This window comes from Myxocyprinus asiaticus, chromosome 45, assembly GCF_019703515.2.
Source record: "Myxocyprinus asiaticus isolate MX2 ecotype Aquarium Trade chromosome 45, UBuf_Myxa_2, whole genome shotgun sequence".
Taxonomy (NCBI): Eukaryota; Metazoa; Chordata; class Actinopteri; order Cypriniformes; family Catostomidae; genus Myxocyprinus; species Myxocyprinus asiaticus.
In genome coordinates this window covers 8,524,324-8,546,188 of record NC_059388.1, presented here as the reverse complement: position 1 = coordinate 8,546,188, position 21,865 = coordinate 8,524,324, and the positions used below count along the sequence as shown (strand labels likewise).

The following is a 21,865-nucleotide window of genomic DNA, read 5'->3' as shown; positions in this document are numbered from 1 at the left end:
AGGTGACCAATGAGAATCTCAGAGAGGCGGGTCCAGTTAGGCTTTGGAAAATCCAATTCGCTGTATTGCTGCTTCATTTCAAACTGACTAAGCTCTTTCCACACCCTCAAGACAGACCTTACACACTCCTATCCGCATGTTCTGAGCTTTTGTCTAGATTTAAATGCCTACAGTAGGGACCTTTAAAATTAAGGAAAATTTTAAAGAACAAAAAAAAAAAAAAAAAAAAAAGGTGATGTACAAAGATTCTTTTCCTCACCCTCTCTCTCTCTCTCTCTCTCTCTCTCTCTCACACATGCACTCTTCCAAGCGGCACGTACAATTAGACAGGCAGTCGGACATGTTCTATTTTCAGCTATTAGGAGACAGAAATTAATTTGTCACCTTTCATTAGAGGCCTGATGCTGGAGTTCTGTCTCTTCAATTATTTCCTTTAAGAGCACACATTCACACCCCGACACACACACACACACTGAGGCTATTTGGCATCACTATTTATTAGGAAAAATGTTTTGCTCGGAAAGACAATTTTTTTTATTTATATATTTCAGGTCCATATTTGACCTAACTCTGTGTGTGTTATAGTTGTGAAAGCTTTAGAAGTAGAATAAGGACTATTGTGCTTTTCAATGCAGATTTGTCTGTGTAGGCACTTCAAAGCCGGCATGCTTTCTCTAAGACTGACAGGAAAACAGAATAGGTAGAGAATCTGTTCATTAGGATGCTAATGAGAGAGAGAGATAGAGAGAGAGAGAGAGAGAGAGAGAGAGAGAGAGATAGAGAGCTCTCTTTTTTCCCCTTTTCTGAGTCTTTTTGGCTATTGAGGAGCATGAATATAATCTAAATATTTCCAGCTCTTTCTGTGAGGAGCTGTCAACAGTTGGACTTTTGTTGTGGAACATCGTCCTCAACGTCATATCATAAAATAATTATAAAAGGATGACAATGAATGATTTGTCCCCTATTCTCCACCTTCTCTCTTACCATTTTTCGCATTTTTTAATTTAAAATTGTTCACCCAGGGTTATTTTTTGACTCTGGGTTAATCTAATCCAGCATTATTTTGTTTTACGAAACGAGTAGCTGAGCTGGTGCAATCTAAATATATGCAAATGTGGGCGGTCATATGTTAATGAGCTCCTGGTTGTTACGTTATAAACAGTGTTGGGTAAAATCCGCTTACAAAGTAACTAGTTACTTTAATATAGCTACTTTTTTGTTAAGTAGTGTAATACATTACATTTTTAATTCTTGTAATCAGATTACAATTACTGACTTTCAATTAATTTGATTACATTAACACATACTTCTAAAATAATATTATTTATGTAGAATATATGTGAAACGTGAATTATTGCCCCATAATGATTCATTGAAAAGAAGAAATGTTTGGTGCTGAGTGTATGACGATGTGTGCGAAAAGGAGGAAATTCAGACATTTTGAATCTGTTGAGCGGAAAAGTGTTTAAGAAAGTAACTTAAAAGTAAAGCAGTTAGTAATGATATTACTTTCCCCATTAAGTAATTAGCAAGGCAATCTCATTACAATTTCAGAGAAGTAATTAGTCATTTGTAGTGAACTGCTTGAGGAACCCAACCCTGTAACCACGCTGATTTCGGAATGAACCATTTTTGCAGTTTAGTTTCAATAAATAGTCTAGTTGGACTAGGGAGGAAGCTTAGCATTGTAAACATGTGTATGTGTGCAATATTAAAGGCACAGAAGTGATTTCAATTGATCAACACTTCTTTCAACCTTGAAAAGTCATCTCCACACACGTTCGCACATGCATACACACATGCATGACAATGATGATGGAGGCCAGAGGCGCAACTCTGAGGGGGGTTGCACAATTCTTTCACCCATACCTCACAAATGAATGAGAAGACATCCTCTCTCTATCTAGCAAGCATTCCTCTGGATATGAGGCTGTCAACCTGACACTCATGTCTGGACTGGTTCATCTGCTCTCTCTGTGTGTGTGTGTGTGTGTGTGTGCACTTAAATAGCTGAAATCCTGTTATATTCTGCTCTATTTTTGGCATCAACCACCAGAAATGCATTTGCATATGAACACTCTTTGCTGGATTGGTGTGTGTGTGTATTTCAATATGCTATCAATTTATAGATGTTTTAGTTATATTATGTAAGTGTGTGTGTGTGTGTGAGAGGTTAATGGTTAATTCACTGACTGGTCAAACCCAATAGGAGTGTTTGACGACTGATGGACCTGTCTGGACTGTGAACACTATCTCTGTTCATGTGTGTGTGTTCTAAATAGTGGAAGTGGAAATTTCTAGGTAGAAAGGCAAAGTTAGAGGCTTGGTGGATAACGAAAATGTTTTGCACACACACACACATGCTCATTGTGACAAATCTTCTTAACCTCGTGTGACCCTGCGTCCACATGTGTGGATGTTGTATTGGCTTCACTATACGCAACGCATAATTTCAATTAATTTAAACTGACTGAATACTGTTCACAAGACTCTAGAATGTCATTTAAAAGGTTAACTTCTGCCGCACCGAGTCACATGACACAACAGCATGCCGTCAATTTTCTTGAAGCGCTCCTACGGATGCAGCGCCAACAAAAGTGCTTCTGGTAAGAAACCTCTAAGTTTTTTAATTAAAAACAGTTTGGTTGTAAAGAGGAGAGTCTCGTTTTGTTTGATATGCCGCATTAAACAATCTGTTAATTATTCGTGCGTCAGCACCCTGATAAACATGATGTCCACATATGTGAAAATTCGTACTGCATTTCCTCAAAAGTAGTCAGTTATGTTAGTTATTTTGAATAACTTTAAACTTTAACACATCTGTGGGTCATTTCATTTTAATATACATTTTGTTATATTTTATTTTGTTATCACTGTGCAATACGATTCTATTCATTAACATTAGTTCATGCATTTCTATATATTTACTGTGCATTTTCATATTAGGAATAAATGGGTTCATCCGAAGCTAAAAAAAAAAAAAAAAAATGTTGCTTTCAGAGGCTTTATATGGAGTTAGGATGACAAAAATATTCATTTTAAGTGGTTCCAAGACCAGTGAAGACAAACAGCACACTGGAGGTTAAGTCATTCACTAAATAGGAAGCAAGGGATCATCCTATAGCTTTCTTTGAAGCTAAGTGCATTCAATCCTAAAATTCTTTCATAAGTTTAGTTTCAGGCTGCAGATGATGTTTGGACCACTCAACATGTTTGGCAGTCATGGGACAATGGTAAACAGTACATAGATTCAGAATTTATAATGTATAATTTTATTTTAACATGGTCGGCAGTGATTGGATGATGCTGGACATTACTTTGAATCAGAATTATTTATTAAACTTTACAGAAAATCAGCTGTAATGTCTGTAACATCTCAAAGACATGAATAACCAACACTCCTGGACACATAATAAACAATTTGTTGAAAAAAATCTGACTTTCTATAGCTTAGTATTATTTAAAATTTCACAACGTAGTCTCACTGTCCATATATGTGGACATACTTTTTTAGGAAATCTATTGCTCTCTTTTATTTGCTTGTTTATTAGGTGCTACTTGTTACAAATAAAAAAGGGAAATGGAAAATGCACACAGGGGTCTCAGGAGGTTAAAGTAAATAGTTTGACCTTTTTTTGTCTTCATTTTGTTCCAAACTCACTACTTCCAACCAGATCTCATTAATATTCACAGCTATTCACACATAACATTTAAATCTACATTTTTGTACATTTGTATTTACCGCATGAGAAATGTAAAAATATTTACAAATCCTTTATATTACAAATACATTTGCATAGTTACATTTTTACTAAACTTAACTCTAACCATTCTATCTGGCATTTATATATAAATATAAATGCCAGATACATTTAATCACAATTTATTCAGAAAAATGGCAAAAAGATGTACAAAAGTAGTGCAAAACGGCACCAGAAATCACAGAACAGAATGAAACCGTTATAAGGTCAAAATAGTTAAATGTGTCAACTGTGTTAAATAAATAACATCTAACATTTAATAATGTCATTGATTATACATATAATAAACCAAATAATTCCATGAATTCAATAACAGGATTCATAAACATTTGAACGTATGTAAAGTTGTTCTTAAGTAAAATTTATTTACATTGTAGATTCTGCCAATACGTCAAAATTTTATGTATCAGTGTCAACACAAATGTAGGCAAATGAGTGCTTTAACCACACTTTACGTAAGAATACATATGAATACTAATGAGATCACTTTGGTTGTTCTCAAATATCATTAAATTCAATTCAAACATGGCACGTTGCACCAAGATTGGCATATGTTTCAATCATTAATCATCATTGATGTGTGAATGAGATTTGAAAGGAAGATTTTCAGTGAATAATGCCTTGAATTTCTGTCTTTTCCTCACAGAAAGCTAGCTATCGTATGGCTTCAGAAGACTTGGACAATAGCACACAAGTTGTATAGACTACTTGTATTATACTTTAATGGTGATTTTATGGGGGTTTTTTTTATCCTTTTTGGAGCTCGACACTCTTAGTCCCCATCCACTTCCATTGTATGGAAAAGATAAGCTTGGACATTCTGCCAAATATATTTCTCTGTGTTCCATAGAAGGAAAAAACATACAGGTTTGGAACGACATGAGGATGAGCAAAGGCTGACAGAATTCTCATTTTGAAGTGTAATTGTAGTATAAATTTCTATATACTCTGCATGTTGTGCGTATGCTGTGTCATGAAATTATACGCACTGTACCCATGTAAATGTTCTCTCTGTTTCCCAACAAATGTATTTAAAACAGGTGAAATAACAATCTCTCTTCCTCTTTAAGTCTGTGTGTGTATGACAGGCCACTCTTTGCTGTCTAACTGATTTAGAGTCACCATACACACATTCGCACAAAGTCACATTTCAGTATCTTCATCCCAGATCTCATAAATATTAATCCCCTGTGAGCTCATTAGCATGGCCACACTGAGCTGCACTGCCATCTAGTGAGACACTTCCTCTCATGAATATTCAGTGCGAGGGGGGGCCCAGCGGTCATTAGAGGAGAAAGATCTGAGACAATAACCCAATCAGGGATGAGGGACGGGACTTTGTGTGCGAATGTGTAATTAAGCAGAGTATTCAGACACTAAGTCATTCAGGGTATCTCTGATTAGAAGCTTTAGTTTATTCACACACACACTGTCTAAACTGTTGACTAGCTGAACAACAAATGCAAATATTATTTTGGTGAAACATACAAGGCAAATATGAAGGATATATATATATATATATATATATATATACACACACACACAGTATATATATAGTCTCTAAAATGTCACATAATGTCAACCAAGATTAGCACATAAGTCGTTTAGACTATGTAATTTAGAAGCTTGACAGCCCCAGTCCTCATTTACTTTTATTATATGGAAATAAATGGCTAAGATATTCTGCAAACATTCGTTTTTGCTTTCCACGGAAGAAAAAAAGTAATTCAGGTTTGGAATGAAATGAGAGTGAGTAAACGATGACCTCATTTTCATTTTTAGGTGAACTACTTCTCTAACAGCTTAAGACACATGGATGTTCTCATCGTAGCTGTGGGACGTGATGTTTTTTATTTATTTATTAATTTATTTTTTTATTTTTTGCTTTCTTTTATTTGTAAACTTACAGTGTGTATAGTTTTTGGAATGAAATGTCCCACCGGCTGTTGGGGGCTGCCAGCGTTTTTGTGTGCGTACGTAATACTAGACAGCTGTTTCTCGATCCAGCACATCTGTGAGGTATTAGGAATGTGAGTAACAGCAGGGCAGTGCTCCACGGTCTCACGCCTCGTATCACTCAGCCTACACGAGGCCTCACCGCATTGCTCATCAAGGGGCCTCCCCCAATAGACGGAGACGGAGCACTGTGGTGCAGCTCGTTCAGAGGGCTGCCTAACACTTTAAAAATTTGAAAGAATGTGAAAGTGGAGATTTACAGTAAAACAAAAAGGATTTAAATATTGATCTGTTTCGCACCCACACTTATCATATCACTTCTGAAGATATATAGTAGATTTAACCACTGGAGTTTTATTGATTAATTTTACACTACCTTTATGTGCACTTTAACTGTCTGTCCTCTCTCAGATTTAGATTATAAATAGTGTTGATTGACAGGTCTGGTTGGATGGTAATTAGTGCGGTTGCTGGGGTGAAGGGGGCGGGTCAGTCTCCGTGGTGATAATGAGGCCAGGTCCCACACGGCCGCCATGATGGTTCGGTAACCGCTCTCTCGCACTGCCATTCCGGCTCCCATAATTATCGGTTGTTTTCTCTATGAGAACATAATCGCCACGGAGAGATGCAATTAGCTGACAACCGATTCCGCCCCCCTTTCCCCTCGGCCCCCCCACTGCTGTTAAGATCCCCGGTACCGGAAAAAGGGAGTGGAAAAAAAAGAAAAATAGGAGAAATGGTTCTGATTCCGCATGCTAAGAGGCAGTCAGTCTTACAGCACGAGGGAATCAGTGATTGCACACAGGATCTAATTACACAGTCACACATTATTTTATTCCACTGTTCCCTTTCTTTCTGTTCCTTTTCCCTTTGATATGCGACGGGGGGTGAAAGAGAGAAAGAGAGAGAGCCTCTGTGCATCTAAGTTTGCTGCTGTATTTTGGATTGCAGCTTCAGAAGGAAAAATCACAAATAAGATTTATCCTAGACAGCAATGAGATTGAATGGAGAGCCAGTCGAGACTGCTTAACCTGTTACCCTGCACCAGATGTTTCTTCTAAGAAAAAAGACCCTTGTGTTACCTCTAGAGTTTCAGAAGTGATCTCAGTAAAGTCTCAAACAGTGCTCAGGTTCGCCAGATTTCAATATGAATTCAAATATTTCTCATAAAATTCTTCCAAAAGCAAATTATCCGGGCTATGCTATCCACATAAATTGTATAGTTCTATACTCTGTGTATGCCAATAATCGTGTCATTTGTGTCTTTATTTAATGTATTTCGTCTAAGGTCAGTATTTCGGCTAAGGTCAACCTCTGATATATACAACATACAGAAATGTCATTAGCACTTTACATTAATGTTCCCATGGCTAAGTGCTTTTAAATGGGTTTGTTAATGACTAATAAGTCATTTACAAATGCGTTATAAATCAGTTATATGCTGTTATAGTAACATGCATAGAAAGGTCAACTTTCATCAATACTTGCCAAATAGTATAACATTTTAACTTTCATACTGTATAAATGCTTATTTAATACACGTATGCATATTAATCAAAAAGTCTATTATAGTGCGATTAAAAGGAGGGATTGTGTTATTCTGCAACAGTCTGCTTAGTATTTATTTTCATTACTTTAATGTCTTGACTCACTTGTGTTGTCACTTTCTTTGTCATGTTGAAATCATAAGAATGGTTTTAACTAGTCCTAGTTACATGAAGTCCTCTGCAAAAACACTTTTCAGGTCATGCTCATTCACACCATATATCATATAATAAAGTCTGATGACCAATTAACCATAAGGGACTTTTTTGGCAACTCCTTTATGAATGCTTCACAGGTGTCCACTTTCCATTAAGGTACAATCTTTAAAAGGTTACTAATGTTAATAAGTGTTATTAAGCATTTATAACATGTGAGGTAAAATGGCTCACTATTTGGCAGATTTTGCATGCAAGTAATCCTTTTCATGCATGTTGTTGTAACTGCATATATATATATATATATATATATATATATATATATATATATATATATATATATATATATATATATATATATATCACTTGTTTTTGTCTGCTCTCGGTGCACCCTGGATAAAGCCACACAAAAATTGCTGTGAACACACACATGCACGCACATACACAAAAGTTTTGGCATGCTGATGTACACTGAGGTAATTTCGGGTGTGGTATACTAAAGAAAGGTTGGGGTATTCAAACAAACACCATGATTAATCCAACAATATCTGGCAAATTCATCCCATATGCACACATAAAGGCCACATGATGCCCAGGTCATTACATCATTGTGTTCCTGGAAATTGTGTTCCTATTTAATGCATGTTTTTTCCCTATTTATCTCCTTTGTGGTACATACTACATTCTGAGCTGTATTTGATAAGTGCAGTTGTGGGTTTGGAAATTTATATTTAAAGTAAACATTGAAACAGGAGATTCAACATGACAATATGTAGAGCTGGAAATGATTTTATCCATCAGGATTTGATTGGTTCATGAAAAGTGGTCTTTATTTGATAGGCGGTTGGAGGGGAAGGGTTGAAAACTAAGAGGGCTTGGTGACGTCAGTCAAAAGTCAAAGTTCTCTTAGAGGCGGAGCAAGTTATGATATTTTGTTTCTATTAAGAATAGCATGCACTGATAAACTGTGCTCAATCAGACCAGGAATGTGCATTAAGAAAGTAAATTGGGCTTATTTTGATTCAAATAATAATTAGTCTATAATGGATATACGACTAATTTTCACAAGTCCTGTTTTCCTGAGGTTTTTTTTTTTTTTTTTTTTTTTTTTTTTGTACACGAGAAACTCTTTTAAAATACATATTGTCAATGTTTCGTCAGTTGAACTATCGACATCAATGTACACAACAGTACAAAATTTTGGGCCTCATTTATAAAACACAAGCCAAACTAATTTCTGTTTAAATTGTTCTAAATCCGTACTTACATATTTCATCACATTGTTAGCTTAGCAACGTGCTAACGTCAAACTCTTTTGGAATCAGTTGTGAGTATCCCATTAGATTTTTTAAGGAGATCCTAATTGAACTGAATGCAGCTGAATGTTTTCCACAGTGTAAATCAGTGTAAATTTCTCTGTAAATTGTTCTAAATCCATTCCTATTCAATTTTCATACTTATTATAGTGTCACGTTGTTAGCTTAGCAACATGTTAATGTCAAACTCTTTTGTTACCAGTTGTGAGTCTAATAATTTTCACATGCAAATGAGCTTTGCGGCAAACTTGCTACAAATTGTCCATTGTTGCCAAAGGTTTGCTGCAGGTTCACCACTACCGGTGAAAAGCTGCAAACTTCTGGCAAACATCTGCGGTGAATCACAAGCTCATTTGCATGTGAAAATAATTAGATACAAATTTGTGGCAAGTTTGCAGCAAGTTTAGATTTTTTGTAAGGGTTTGCATTAACAGTACTTTCGTATTTGAACTAAATGCGACAATTTACTTAAGAATGGTGTTACGAAAGTTTTACAGAGAAATTAGTGTGAATTTATGTGTAAATCGTTCATAAATCCATTCTAACTTATTTTTTTACAATTATTAGTGTAGCATGTTGTTAGCTTAGCAACATGCTAACATCAAACTCTTATGGAAACAGTTATGAGTCTCCCATGCACTTTGCGTAAGTAATTTATCATAATGGAATTAAATGTTACAATTTAGATAAGAATGGTTTTAAGAACAGTTTTACATAGAAATTTGTTCTGCTCATGTTTCGTGAACAAGGCCCATTGAGCAGACTGTATGTCTATCTGTCTAAGCCGTGTTTTCACTGGTGTCAAATTAAATATGGCTTCCACCCTTACTTCACAGGGTGCCATAATTTGTCCTTGCGAGCACCCTTGAAAACTCACAAGCTGTCCGTCAATCAGCCCGTTGCCGGAGGTAATCCACGATGCATCGCTATAACGACAGAGAGGGCTACGAACTCTGGCAGTGGCTTTGAGTTTGTGTGGGGCCCCTGAGGAAGAAAGCTCCACTCCAGATGAGACGTGACAATTTATGCTTAACAGAATCCCCAATGAAAAATAGGTGCAGCTATTTCAAGATCAGCAGTTTATCAAAAACTACTTGCCGCTCTTGCTCTCTCTGGATGTGTCGTCTCATAGCTGTGGGGCTGGGTTTAATGGCCTCAGTCACAGATCTTTACCAACCTCAACTCTGCACCCTTGACTCACTGAGAACACCTCTTTTCTCTTTTATTTCTCTCTCTGTCTCTTTTCCTGTCATCTTGCTCTCCTCTCATAATCAGAATTTCAGAGAAACCTTGCTGAAAAACAAAAACAAAACAAAAATAGCTTACACTGGCCTTAGTTGGTTGCTAGTTGTAACTAGTTTTCAGCTATTCTTCCTGTCAGACCATGTGACAAGTGCCTAAAACCCCTCTAAACCAGCAAACCAAACCAGTCTGACCTGGATGAGGTTTGATGTCAGACTTGACAGACAGATCAAGCAAATAATAGCTGTGTCTCGTTTCGTAGGCTGTGTGCTAGGCATGACGCGTCCTTTGAAAGCTGCAGTATACCGAGCGTCCTCCTTTAAACAAGTCTTGTTTAAACGAGACGGCCTTCATAGGACAAATGGAAACGGAACGTAACATGGTTGCTATGACAGCACGCCACTCTTTAACAAGCGCGAGCGCTTTGAGTGACAAGGGAACAAAGTCCCTTTGGATGGGAATGTATGAGGTAAAATTTAGGAGAGTTATAATGATGTAAAGAGAAAAGGAAATAGATTTTACAGGTTTACTTTTAGTTTAATACTTTATTTTAATTATAAATTAATATAATTATACATATTATATACTCTGCACCATCTACTGAGGTACTTCAACTTGGGAATAAACATAACTTGCATTTGAACATCATATTTACAGGCAAATTGTCATTTTTTCCGTTTTTCCGTTGAAGCAAAGAATTGTGGGTTGTGAGTGCCACGAAGGATACATCTCATGCATCCTCCGAATTCCCGTGAAAGAAGGTCGCATTCGAAGGCTGCATTCGAAGTGTCCTACTCGCTTTTATGAAACGAGACAGCCTCATTGACGTATGCGGCCGACAAATGCGACCTCCGGAGGACACAGCCTTCCAAACGAGACACAGCGAATATTAGCCTACATACTTTGAGACTTTCATTAGCCATGTTCCAAAATCGAGTTAGCTGCATTTCTGTTTACTCCCTAAATAGGTAGCTACCTTCTAAGGCAGCATCATAACTAAATGAAACCTCATAATTTACAGAATTTGAACATTTTTCATTGGCAGCAACTCCTAGTTCAAGCGAAGCTCCAGTGAAACTCAACTCAGTGTTAACATGTTTCTAAGCTAACTGTGCAATACTCTAATAAGCATAAAAATTCATAGCTCACACAAATATAGGGTAGAATCTTTAATTAGATTTAACTTCAGTATTAAATGAAATATATTTATAATCAACATTTCTTGGATTCGCCATATTCCATTGATTATAACTGTACACTAAGAAGTAAAATCTTTTACTTCTTCACAATGCTGCTTTTGAATTTATCCCCAAAAAAAGAATCTTAAATGGTAGGTCTACCTTTTGGTACAGTCTACATATAGAGAGTGCACCTATACAAGTTGGCAAAAGATAGCCGCCTCGTATGGAGCTCTCCAATTCTTTTATTGTTTTTGCTTGTTTGTCCTGTGATTAGTAATTTTTTCCCAATCAGTTTTACCAAGGACAAACTTCGGAACTGGTTTTTGACTATTCAAACGTTTTGCTGGACATTTTAGTTGGAGGTGCAGCTGTGTTGTTAAAGCGCGCTATGAGACGCAAGCATGAGAAGCAAGCCGGCATGCTGGTCAAGCTCCGACAGCGCGGATTTCTAACAGCGCTGCCAAGAATTCATCTAGCGAATCTCTGCTCTATTCCAAACAAAAGGGACGAACTACATCTCTTCACATGTACAAACAAGGACTTTTCAAACTCTGCTGCCTTGTGCTTCACAGAACCTGGCTAAGTGAAGCCATTATGGACAGCGCATTACATCTGCCGGGCTTCCAGCTGTTCAGAGCGGATTGCATTGCTGAGTTAACGGGGAAAACGAGAGGTGGTGGAACATGCTTTTACATCAATGAAAGTTGGTGAACAGATGTAACAGTGTTGAAGAAGATGTGCTGTCCTAATTTGGAAGCGCTCTTTATCAACTGTAAGCCTTTCTACTCACCACAGGAGTTTTCCTAATTTATTAGCACTATCTGTATATAACAAATATGTATTTGTACATACTGTATATATAGTACTGTGCAAAAGTTTTAGGCACTTGTGAAAAATGTTGCATAGTGAGGATGTCTTCAAAAATAATGCCATAAATAGTTTGCATTTATCAATTAACATCATACAAAGTCCAGTAAACATAAAAATGCTAAATCAATATTTGGTGTGGCCACCTTTGCATTTAAAACAGCCCCAATTCTCCAAGGTATACCTGGACACAGTTTTTCTTGGTTGTTGGCAGATAGGATGTACCAAGCTTCTTGGAGAATTCACTACAGTTCTTCTATCTGTTTAGGCTGTCTCAATTGCTTCTGTCTCTCCATGTAATCCCAGACTGACTCGATGTTCAGTGGGGGGCTCTGTAGGGGCAATGCTATCTCTTGCAGAGTGCCCTGTTCTTCTATTCTAATCTTTTCTATTTGCAAAAGTAATGTTTGGGAGTCTAACATTTGTTTTTCCTATTGACACACTAAATCTGAAGATATAAATAACCATCTTAAGACAAATGTTTTTGTGAAACATCTTAAGTGCCTAAAACTTTTGCACAATTCTGTATATATATAAACTCAGAAAAAAAGAAATGTCCCTTTTTCAGGACACTGTATTTTAAGGATAATTTTGTAAAAATCCAAATAACTTTACAGATCTTTATTGTAAAAGTTTTAAAGAATGTTTTCCATGTTTGTTAAATGAACCATAAACAATTAATGAACATGCACTTGTGGAACGGTCATTAAGACACTAACAGCTTACAGACGGTAGGCAATTAAGGTCACAGTTATAAAAACTTAGGACACTAAAGAGACCTTTCTACTGACTCTGAAAAACACCAAAAGAAAGATGCCCAGGGTCCCTGCTTATCTGTGTGAACGTGCCTTAGGCATGCTGCATGGAGGCATGAGGACTGCAAATGTGACCAGGGCAATAAATTGAAATATCCGTACTGTGAGACGCCTAAGAAAGATTGTCCTTTCAGTGGCAGACAACGTGTAACAACACCTGCACAGGATCGGTACATCTGAATATCACACCTGCAGGACAGGTGTAGGATGGCAACAACAACTGCCCGAGTTACACCAGGAATGCACAATCCCTCCATGAGTGCTCAGATTGTCCACAATAGGCTGAGAGAGGCTGGACTGAGGGCTTATAGGCCTGTTGTAAGGCAGATCCTTACCAGACATCACTGGCAACAAAATTGCTTATGGGCACAAACCCACCTTTGCTGGACCAGACAGGACTGGCAAAAAGTGCTCTTCACTGACAAGTCGTGGTTTTGTCTCACCAGGGGTGATGGTCGGACTTGCATTTATCGTCGAAGGAATGAGCACTGCACCGGGGCCTGTACTCTGGAGCAGGATCGATTTGTAGGAGGAGGGTCTGTCATGGTCTGTGGTGGTGTGTCACAGCATCATCGGACTGAGCTTGTTGTCATTGCAGGCAAACTCAATGCTGCGCATTACAGGGAAGAAATCCTCCTCCCTCATGTGTTACCCTTCCTGCAGGCTCATCCTGACATGACCCTCCAGCATGACAATGCCACCTGCCATACTGCTCATTATGTGTGTGATTTCCTGCAAGACAGGAATGTCAGTGTTCTGCCATGGCCAGCGAAGAGCCCGGATCTCAATCCCATTGAGCATGTCTGGGACCTGTTGGATCGGAGGGTGAGGGCTAGGGCCATTCCCCCCAGAAATGTCTGGGAACTTGCAAGTGCCTTGGTGGAAGAGTGGGGTAACATCTCACAGCAAGAACTGGCAAATCTGGTGCAGTCCATGAGGAGGAGATGCACTGCAGTACTTAATGCAGCTGGTGGCCACACCAGATACTGACTTTGTTCAGGGACACATTATTTCATTTCTGTTAGTCACATGTCTGTGAAAATTGTTCAGTTTATGTCTTAGTTGTTACATTTTTTTATGTTCATACAAATATTTACATATGTTAAGTTTGCTGAAAATAAAAGCAGTTGAAAGTGAGAGGACGTTTCTTTTTTTGCTGAGTTTATATATATATATATATATATATACACTACTGGTCAAAAGTTTTGAAACATTTGACTGAAATGTTTCTCATGATCTTAAAAATCTTTTGATCTGAAGGCGTATGCTTAAATGTTTGAAATTAGTTTTATAGACAAAAATATAATTGTGCCACCATATTAATTTATTTCATTATAAAATCAAAATGTAATGAAAAAAAAAAGTTTTAAATTGATGACTTGTACCAAATAATAAAGAAAAGCAGCCAATAAGTGCCCAACATAGATGGGAACTCCTTCAATACTGTTTAAAAAGCATCCCAGGGTGATACCTCAAGAAGTTGGTTGAGAAAATGTCAGAGTACATGTCTGCAAATTCTAGGCAAAGGGTGATTATTTTGAAGATGCTAAAATATAACACAGTTTTGATTTATTTTGGATTTTGTTTAGTCACAACATAATTCCCATAGTTCCATTTAAGTTATTCCATAGTTTTGATGACTTTACTATTATTCTAAAATGTGAAAAAAAATATATATATATTTTATATATATATATATATATATATATATATATATATATATATATATATATATATATATATATTGTCTATTGTGTATTTCTATATATACTAATATTTTCTATTTGATTTTTCTTTTTATACTATGTTTTTATTATCTCTGTCTTGTATTGTTTGTGCACTGGAAGCTTCTGTCGCCAAGAAAAAAATTCCTTGTATGTGTAAACATTCTTGGCAATAAAGCTCATTCTGATTCTGATGATGCATTAAAATTCTGTCTAGGTAGGCAGGTCACTAGATGTTTATGTTTTGTTTATAGAGTACGGTTATTATTAAACACTACTGAGACCAAGTACATGCACCAGGTCAGAGATGTTATGTATGAGTGTTGTGTTTGCCGGTTCCACAATACAATGATCAACCCAAGGCCTCAGTAAAAAAAAAAAAAACTAAAAAAAAAAAAAAACGGGAGGACAAAATGACATTTTTGCTTTGTTTATGTGATAAAGAGAAACATTTGCCAATATCAACATGATCACATGGGAAGTCAGCATGTTGTTTATCAGAGTTGCAGTACCCTAGGATTGGCCACATTATACAGTCTCTACGACAAATGACATCTATCAGACCTTATTGCAAAGGCTCCAGTTTCTTTATGTTACCTTTTGGCGCGGCCGGTAGCATGTTGTTTCACCAGCTTAGGAGACCCGGTTTCAGATTCTGCATTGAAACCAGGAGATAATCGCTTTTGCATAATCAGTGACAAGCACAATTCCGAGGATAACATTTTCCCTATAACAATTCATTTTTACTCCACTGATGGTTAGGTTTAGGTTTGGGGTTGGAGGGTACAGTTTATAAAATATGCATTCCTCTTCACTGTATTACATTCTGTACAGCTAAGCACATCTCGCTTTTGGCGCCACTCTGTGGACATTTTACCCAGACAATGGAGCTCACACATGCAAATACGCCCTACAATACTTATCGCTTTGGCCACTGGGGGAAGTGTTGCAAATTTCAGTAAGCACAGACCAGAAAGAAAAGTCAACCTACTCTTTCTGATTTCACTGTGAGATCAGTCAATAAACTATTGAGAATTGAGAAAAAAAGAATTTAATGAGCGAGTGAGATAGACGGACGGTCCTACCTTTGTATAGTTCCAGATAGATCACTTGCGTCCTGCCTGCAAGAAACAGAGAAAAAGAAAATAAATGAATTCAGGAAAAGCTAAAAACATTTAGTATCAATATTATTATGTAAGGATCCATCCTTGCGATCATTTATCGATATCAAATTTCAGAAGTACTGATATGTCAATAATGATCTGGCCATTCATTTTGGTGAAATATGGAAAGGTGTGTGTTTGTGTGTATTTGCTAGGTTTGTGATAGTATGGCTGTAATGAGTTGTCTGTGTATCTGATAGTACTCAAGCGTGTGTGTGTTTATTTCTGTGGGGATCACTCATGCATGGCATTAGCTGCAGGTGCATTCAACGCCTGCAAGATAACATTCACTCCACTGCTGTTTACATTACACACACCCCCTCCCCCATCACCAAATGTCTGTCTCTCACCCATCCAATCATCCACACGCTCTCTCTCTTCTTCCTGTCATTACAGAGCATTCAGCTTTTGGGAAAACATGAGGAGTCAATGCAGGAGGCAGATGGTGTCTGTTTTATTGGGACAGTTCAACAAAAATGAAACCTCTGTCATCATTTACTTGCCCTGTCATAATTTTATAATGCTTTAATTGTGCTTTTTGTTGTTGTTGTCCTTTTTGAAGATTGACAGCGCCAGTGTGCATCCACATTCCTAGTAACTCAACATTATGCTAAACTTCTCCTTTAGTGTTCCATGAAAGAGAGACAGTCATATGGATCTGGAATGACACGAGGGTGAGTGAATTAAGACAGAATTTTCATGTTTGAGTGAACTATCCCTTTATTGCTCTGTCTCTCAGGAGGAGCAAACAGACATATGGAGCTTCGCGAGCTACTGAACCCAAGAGAAGTGAAGACAGAAAGAATGGAAAGAAAGAAAGAGACAGTAAAGGAGGAATGGTACATTCAAATCACCTCTTGTAGCTTTCTCTTGACATATTTTACTAAAAGCATAGTCATTCACCACTGACTCAGCAAAAAAATAAACATCCCTTTTTCAGGACACTGTATTTTAAAATAATTTTGTAAAAATACAAATAACTTTACAGATCTTTATTGTAAAAGGTTTAAATAATGTTCTCCATGCTTGTTCAATGAACCATAAACAATTAATGAACATGCACCTGTGGAACGGTCATTAAGACACTAACAGCCTAGAGACGGTAGGCAATTAAGGTCACAGTTAGAAAAACTTAGGACACTAAAGAGACCTTTCTACTGACTCTGAAATACACCAAAAGAAAGATGCCCAGGGTCTCTGCTCATCTGCATGAACATGCCTTAGGCATGTTGCATGGAGGCATGAGGACTACAGATGTGGCCAGGGTAATAAACTGCAATGTCCGTACTGTGATACACCTAAGACAGCGCTACAGGGAGACAGGAAGGACAGCTGATCGTCCTCGCAGTGACAGACCACGTGTAACAACACCTGCACAGGATCGGTACATCCGAATATCACACCTGTGGGACAGGTACAGGATGGCAAAAACAACTGCCCGAGTTACACCAGGAATGCACAATCCCTCCATCAGTGCTCAGACTGTCCGCAATAGGCTGAGAGAGACTGGACTGAGGGCTTATAGGCCTGTTGTAAGGCAGGTCCTTACCAGACATCACCGGCAACAATGTCGCCTATGCGCACAAACCCACCTTTGCTGGACCAGACAGGACTGGCAAAAAGTGCTCTTCACTGATGAGTCATGGTTTTGTCTCACCAGGGGTGATGGTCGGACTCACGTTTATCGTCAAAGGAATGAGGGTTACACTGAGGCCTGTACTATGGAGCGGGATCTATTTGGAGGTAGAGGGTCTGTCATGGTCTGGGGCGGTGTGTCACAGCATCATCGGACTGAGCTTGTTGTCCTTGAAGGCAATCTCAATGCTGTGCGTTACAGGGAAGAAATCCTCCTCCCTCATGTGGTACCCTTCCTGCAGGCTCATCCTGACATGACCCTCCAGCATGACAATGCCACCAGCCATACTGCTCATTCTGTACGTTTGAAATAATATTGAATGTCAGTGTTCTGCCATGGCCAGCGAAGAGCCCGGATCTCAATGCCATTGAGCATGTCTGGGACCTGTTGGATCGGAGGGTGAGGGCTAGGGCCATTCCCCCCAGAAATGTCCAGGAACTTGCAAGTGCCTTGGTGGACGAGTGGGGTAACATCTCACAGCAAGAACTGGCAAATCTGGTGCAGTCCATGAGGAGGAGATGCACTGCATTACTTAATGCAGCTGGTAGTCACACCAGATATTGAATGTTACTTTTGATTTTGACCCCCCCTTTGTTCAGGGACACATTAGTCCACCTCTGTTAGTCACATGTCTGTGAAACTTGTTCAGTTTATGTCTTAGTTGTTGAATCTTTTTATGTTCATACAAATATTTACACATGTTAAGTCTGCTGAAAATAAAAGCAGTCGAAAGTGAGAGGACGTTTGTTTTTTTGCTGAGTTTATATATATATATATATATATATATATATATATATATATATATATATGTATAATATTTCCATGTATTCATGTACAATACAGTATGTGCAAGTGTGCATGTATGCAGCAATATGCGGCCTTCACTGTTTCTGGTAACAAATCAACTGAAATAAAAAAAGAGGATTCACTTTTCAAAAACTGCCGTAAAATGCAGAATGCTGTATTTTAAGTGCAGAACAATTTGGCCAATTCGCAGCGCCTAACTTTGGTCCTCATTCAACATGGCACCCAAGCTCATATAATCAAAATGAACTCCCCTCTCTTGTTAGCACCGAACCGCCCACTACAAATTGTTTTTCTTTGCATTTTCTTTCTTTGTATCCCTCTGTTCCCCTACTGCTCAGCCCCTGTTGTCCATGTACTGTACGTGCGTGCGTGCGTGTGTGATAGAAAAAGACTGTGCTTCTTCCTGCATGTTAATAAATTGGTCCACTGTTGACGAAGCGGAGGAGGTGTGTGGTCATGGTTCTGAATGCTTCCGGTGAAACGGCCGCTGTTTGATAACATCAGCAACATTCGTCAGCATTGCCGAATAACAGGACGCCAGTTGCGCACTTATTATTGTTGAATTAATCCTTTATTTCTGTCCAAATGAGAGGGATGCAAACGGATAGCATATGCCCACACCAGTGATCAGACCAAAGGTGGGCTAGAGGTTACTTTCCATTTCAAAGAGCCACACAGCGAGACATTTGTCTGCGGTTTTGCCAGAATAGACCTTCACATTGAGCCTGACTGGTATGAATTATGCAAGGCCTTAACCCAGATGTGTTTGCGCTTACAAACATCTTTTGTTCTCTCTTTCTTTCCCTTAAACACATGTGTACATGTAAATGAGGGTAAGAACTTGTAAGTTGGGGTTAAGGAGACCACTGATGATCTATTTGAAAGCTCCTGTCCCTCTCAAAACATTTAAACTTGTATTTAGTCTCATTTACAGGTGGCGTGCCAACAGACCTCCTTCTGTCCGTTCACTGACTGTGAGATGCATATTGCAAACAAAAAATGGCACTGGCTGAAATCGCCAGTTCCAATCTGATTGGCTGGTGCTGTGAAACTTCAGGTTTTAACAGTCCACATGGAAACAAATTTCCTGCTTGGAAAGTACTGTGTTGATACAATGATTGCTTTCAATTAAGAACTAATCTTTGGATTTGCCATCATGAGATTTGTGAAATAAATTATTTTGAAAGCTACTTTTGATATGTCCACAAGCAGAATTGTTTTTCTGTGTTTTTCTTGTTATATCGGTAGAATAATGTGTACTTGCTCCTTTTGGGCAGACAAGTACACATTATTACAAGTACACATGAAACAATTTGGTCAAGCCTGTCTCATGACAAGTCGTAATAAACATACGAGTTGGTGAAATCATAAACATTTGTACTTGAGTTTGCTCGTACAAAAACATACAACTTTTACTCCCATAGAGAAAAATAAATGAACCAACAAATAATTTTAGTACAATTTCCCCCATTTTATCCCCTAACCCAAACCCAAACCCAAACCCAAACCTAACCCTAAAGTCTAGCCCCTTACCCAAACCCTTAACCTAACCATGATTTTAATAGGAAAATAACTTTTGTGTACCATGGAAGAAAGAAAGCATCTGAGTTTTAGACGAGGGAAGCTTTTCAGAATAAAGCTTTCCATAAATAAATATGGCTTGAGTAATTAAATTTTTCACAGACATTTCCTTTATTAAAATAAATTGTTGGATAGTAGACTAGCTAAAAATGTAGGCCTGTATTTTATCGATCTGAAATACTGTTTGTTGATTGGTTGGTGCAAAAGTCATACCTTTTTGAATGAGCTGAGTCGTATGATATCTTACGATTGCCATCTTGCATGAATTTTTGAAATTTTGATTGAAAGTCGACAGGATGTTTTGAGGAAAGAGAAGGAATGGGATTGGTTGAACATTGCAGGAAGGAATCGACATGAATCTCCCATTGGAGCAGCAAGGCGTGTTGGTAGCACATGCATTAGCTGCTGCACCATGGCTCTGAAAAAGCTGACAATTTAATACTGCACATACACACTCTATTGAGAGATTTACGGCATGCGGTTGAACTTTGACCTCTTGCAAAAAAACTTGTAACCTGATGTGCTAGCACCAAATATGTTGCATTACATGCAAAAGGAATGAAGAGGCTCAAACAGAATGTCAACTTAACCAATAAAATAAATAATAAACCTTACAATTTGGTCTCTAAATTGTGAGATACGGTGTCTGAAAACACTTTGGCTCCCTTAATAAGCCACTGGATTCCGACAGAAAATTACCTCATTAAAAAATGGAGGGTGGTTGATGAAAATTAAACATCAACCCCTCTTCTCTCTCTATCTATCATTCGTTCTTTCTAACTGTGCCGTTTCCATCTCCTCTCATCTGTAATCATTATCTGTTTCTCTCCAACAGCCCACCATCTGTGTGCCTGTGTCTCTTTTACTCTTTCTGTGCGTTACTTCTCTATTTATCAGTCTCTCACACAAAAACACACACGTACACATCCTCCCTCTTATCAAAGCCATTCTGCAACAGAGTGTGTTTTTCAGCACACATATTGCTTGCTTGAGAAATTTGTCATTTTTTGAGTGATAATGTGTTAGTTGAGACAGGTGGAGTGTTTTTATGTACTTCAGACTAGACTGGAGATGATGGCAGTGAGTAAACTTGTTTTTTTCCTAAAATAGTACTTTTATTATTCTTATTCTTATTATTTTACTTTTTTTTTTTTTTTTTATCAAAATTGTCCTTAATATGCACGTCAAACACACAGGGTTCTAACCTGACACAACATAACAGGTTTCTAGCCACAATTCATCTGTCCACACTGAATGTGTAAATGCTGCGAGATGGGACACAGTCTCAGCCAATCAGAACAACTTTTAACAGTGGACCAATCAGATTGCACTGAGGGCAAGGCGACCCAGCATGACGCTTTGAAAAAGAAACCATGCAACTGACAAAATGGCTTGTCAAATAAGTGGCCGTTCACGCAACATGCTCACATGAGAAGTCGGAATGTTGTTTCTGAGAGCTCCGGTACCTTAGGATCGGCCACATTATGCCAACTCACTGACAAGCGCCATCTCTTATAAGACATTTTTGCATCAGCTCCAGCATGTTTATCTTCCAGTGTGGTGCTACTGGATGCGCTTTGTGTCAGCAGCATGGGAGACCTGGTTTCGGTTCCATGCATTAAAATCAGAAAGTATTTGCATTCTCATAATCAGTGACAAGTGTGATTCAGAGCAGTGTTTCCCCTATATGCATTTAGCAGCGACACAGCACCGCTACTGAATTATGAACTCTGCTTTTAAATTTCACAAGGTTCATTTAATATTATTGACGCAACATAATGCTTGCCAACCCTAGTCAGCTGTGAGCTTTCTACACTGCAAAAGAGACCCCACCACACGCACACAAATACATGCACATAATCACAGTGATGTCACCACATAACACAAGTGTCAAACTCAGATGCAGGGGATCACAACGTTTCACTGACCAATCAGTTACTGCTTCATCGTGAATATTAATGAACCTCCCCCTGTCACCTTAACCACATGTTTTAGAGCGCATTTTGCTTGCTTCAAAAGCGGAATGAAACATCGCTGCCTGGACCATTTATCAACACGACTCAATGGGTAGAGCAGAGTGAGCGCAGAGCAGGTGCGGTAATTCGCGGACTGGTGT

At 38.2% G+C, this 21,865-nt stretch overlaps 1 protein-coding gene across 1 annotated transcript in view; it reads right to left on the bottom strand.

Moving 5' to 3' along the window:
- The window catches only part of LOC127435411 (CUGBP Elav-like family member 2), a 206,874-nt gene that overhangs the window by 140,806 nt on the left and 44,203 nt on the right, over positions 1-21,865 (bottom strand). Inside the window, exon 2 of the mRNA XM_051688877.1 lies at positions 15,648-15,683. Coding sequence (XP_051544837.1) covers positions 15,648-15,683 — 36 coding nt within the window. The remainder of the gene's footprint in view (positions 1-15,647; positions 15,684-21,865) is intronic.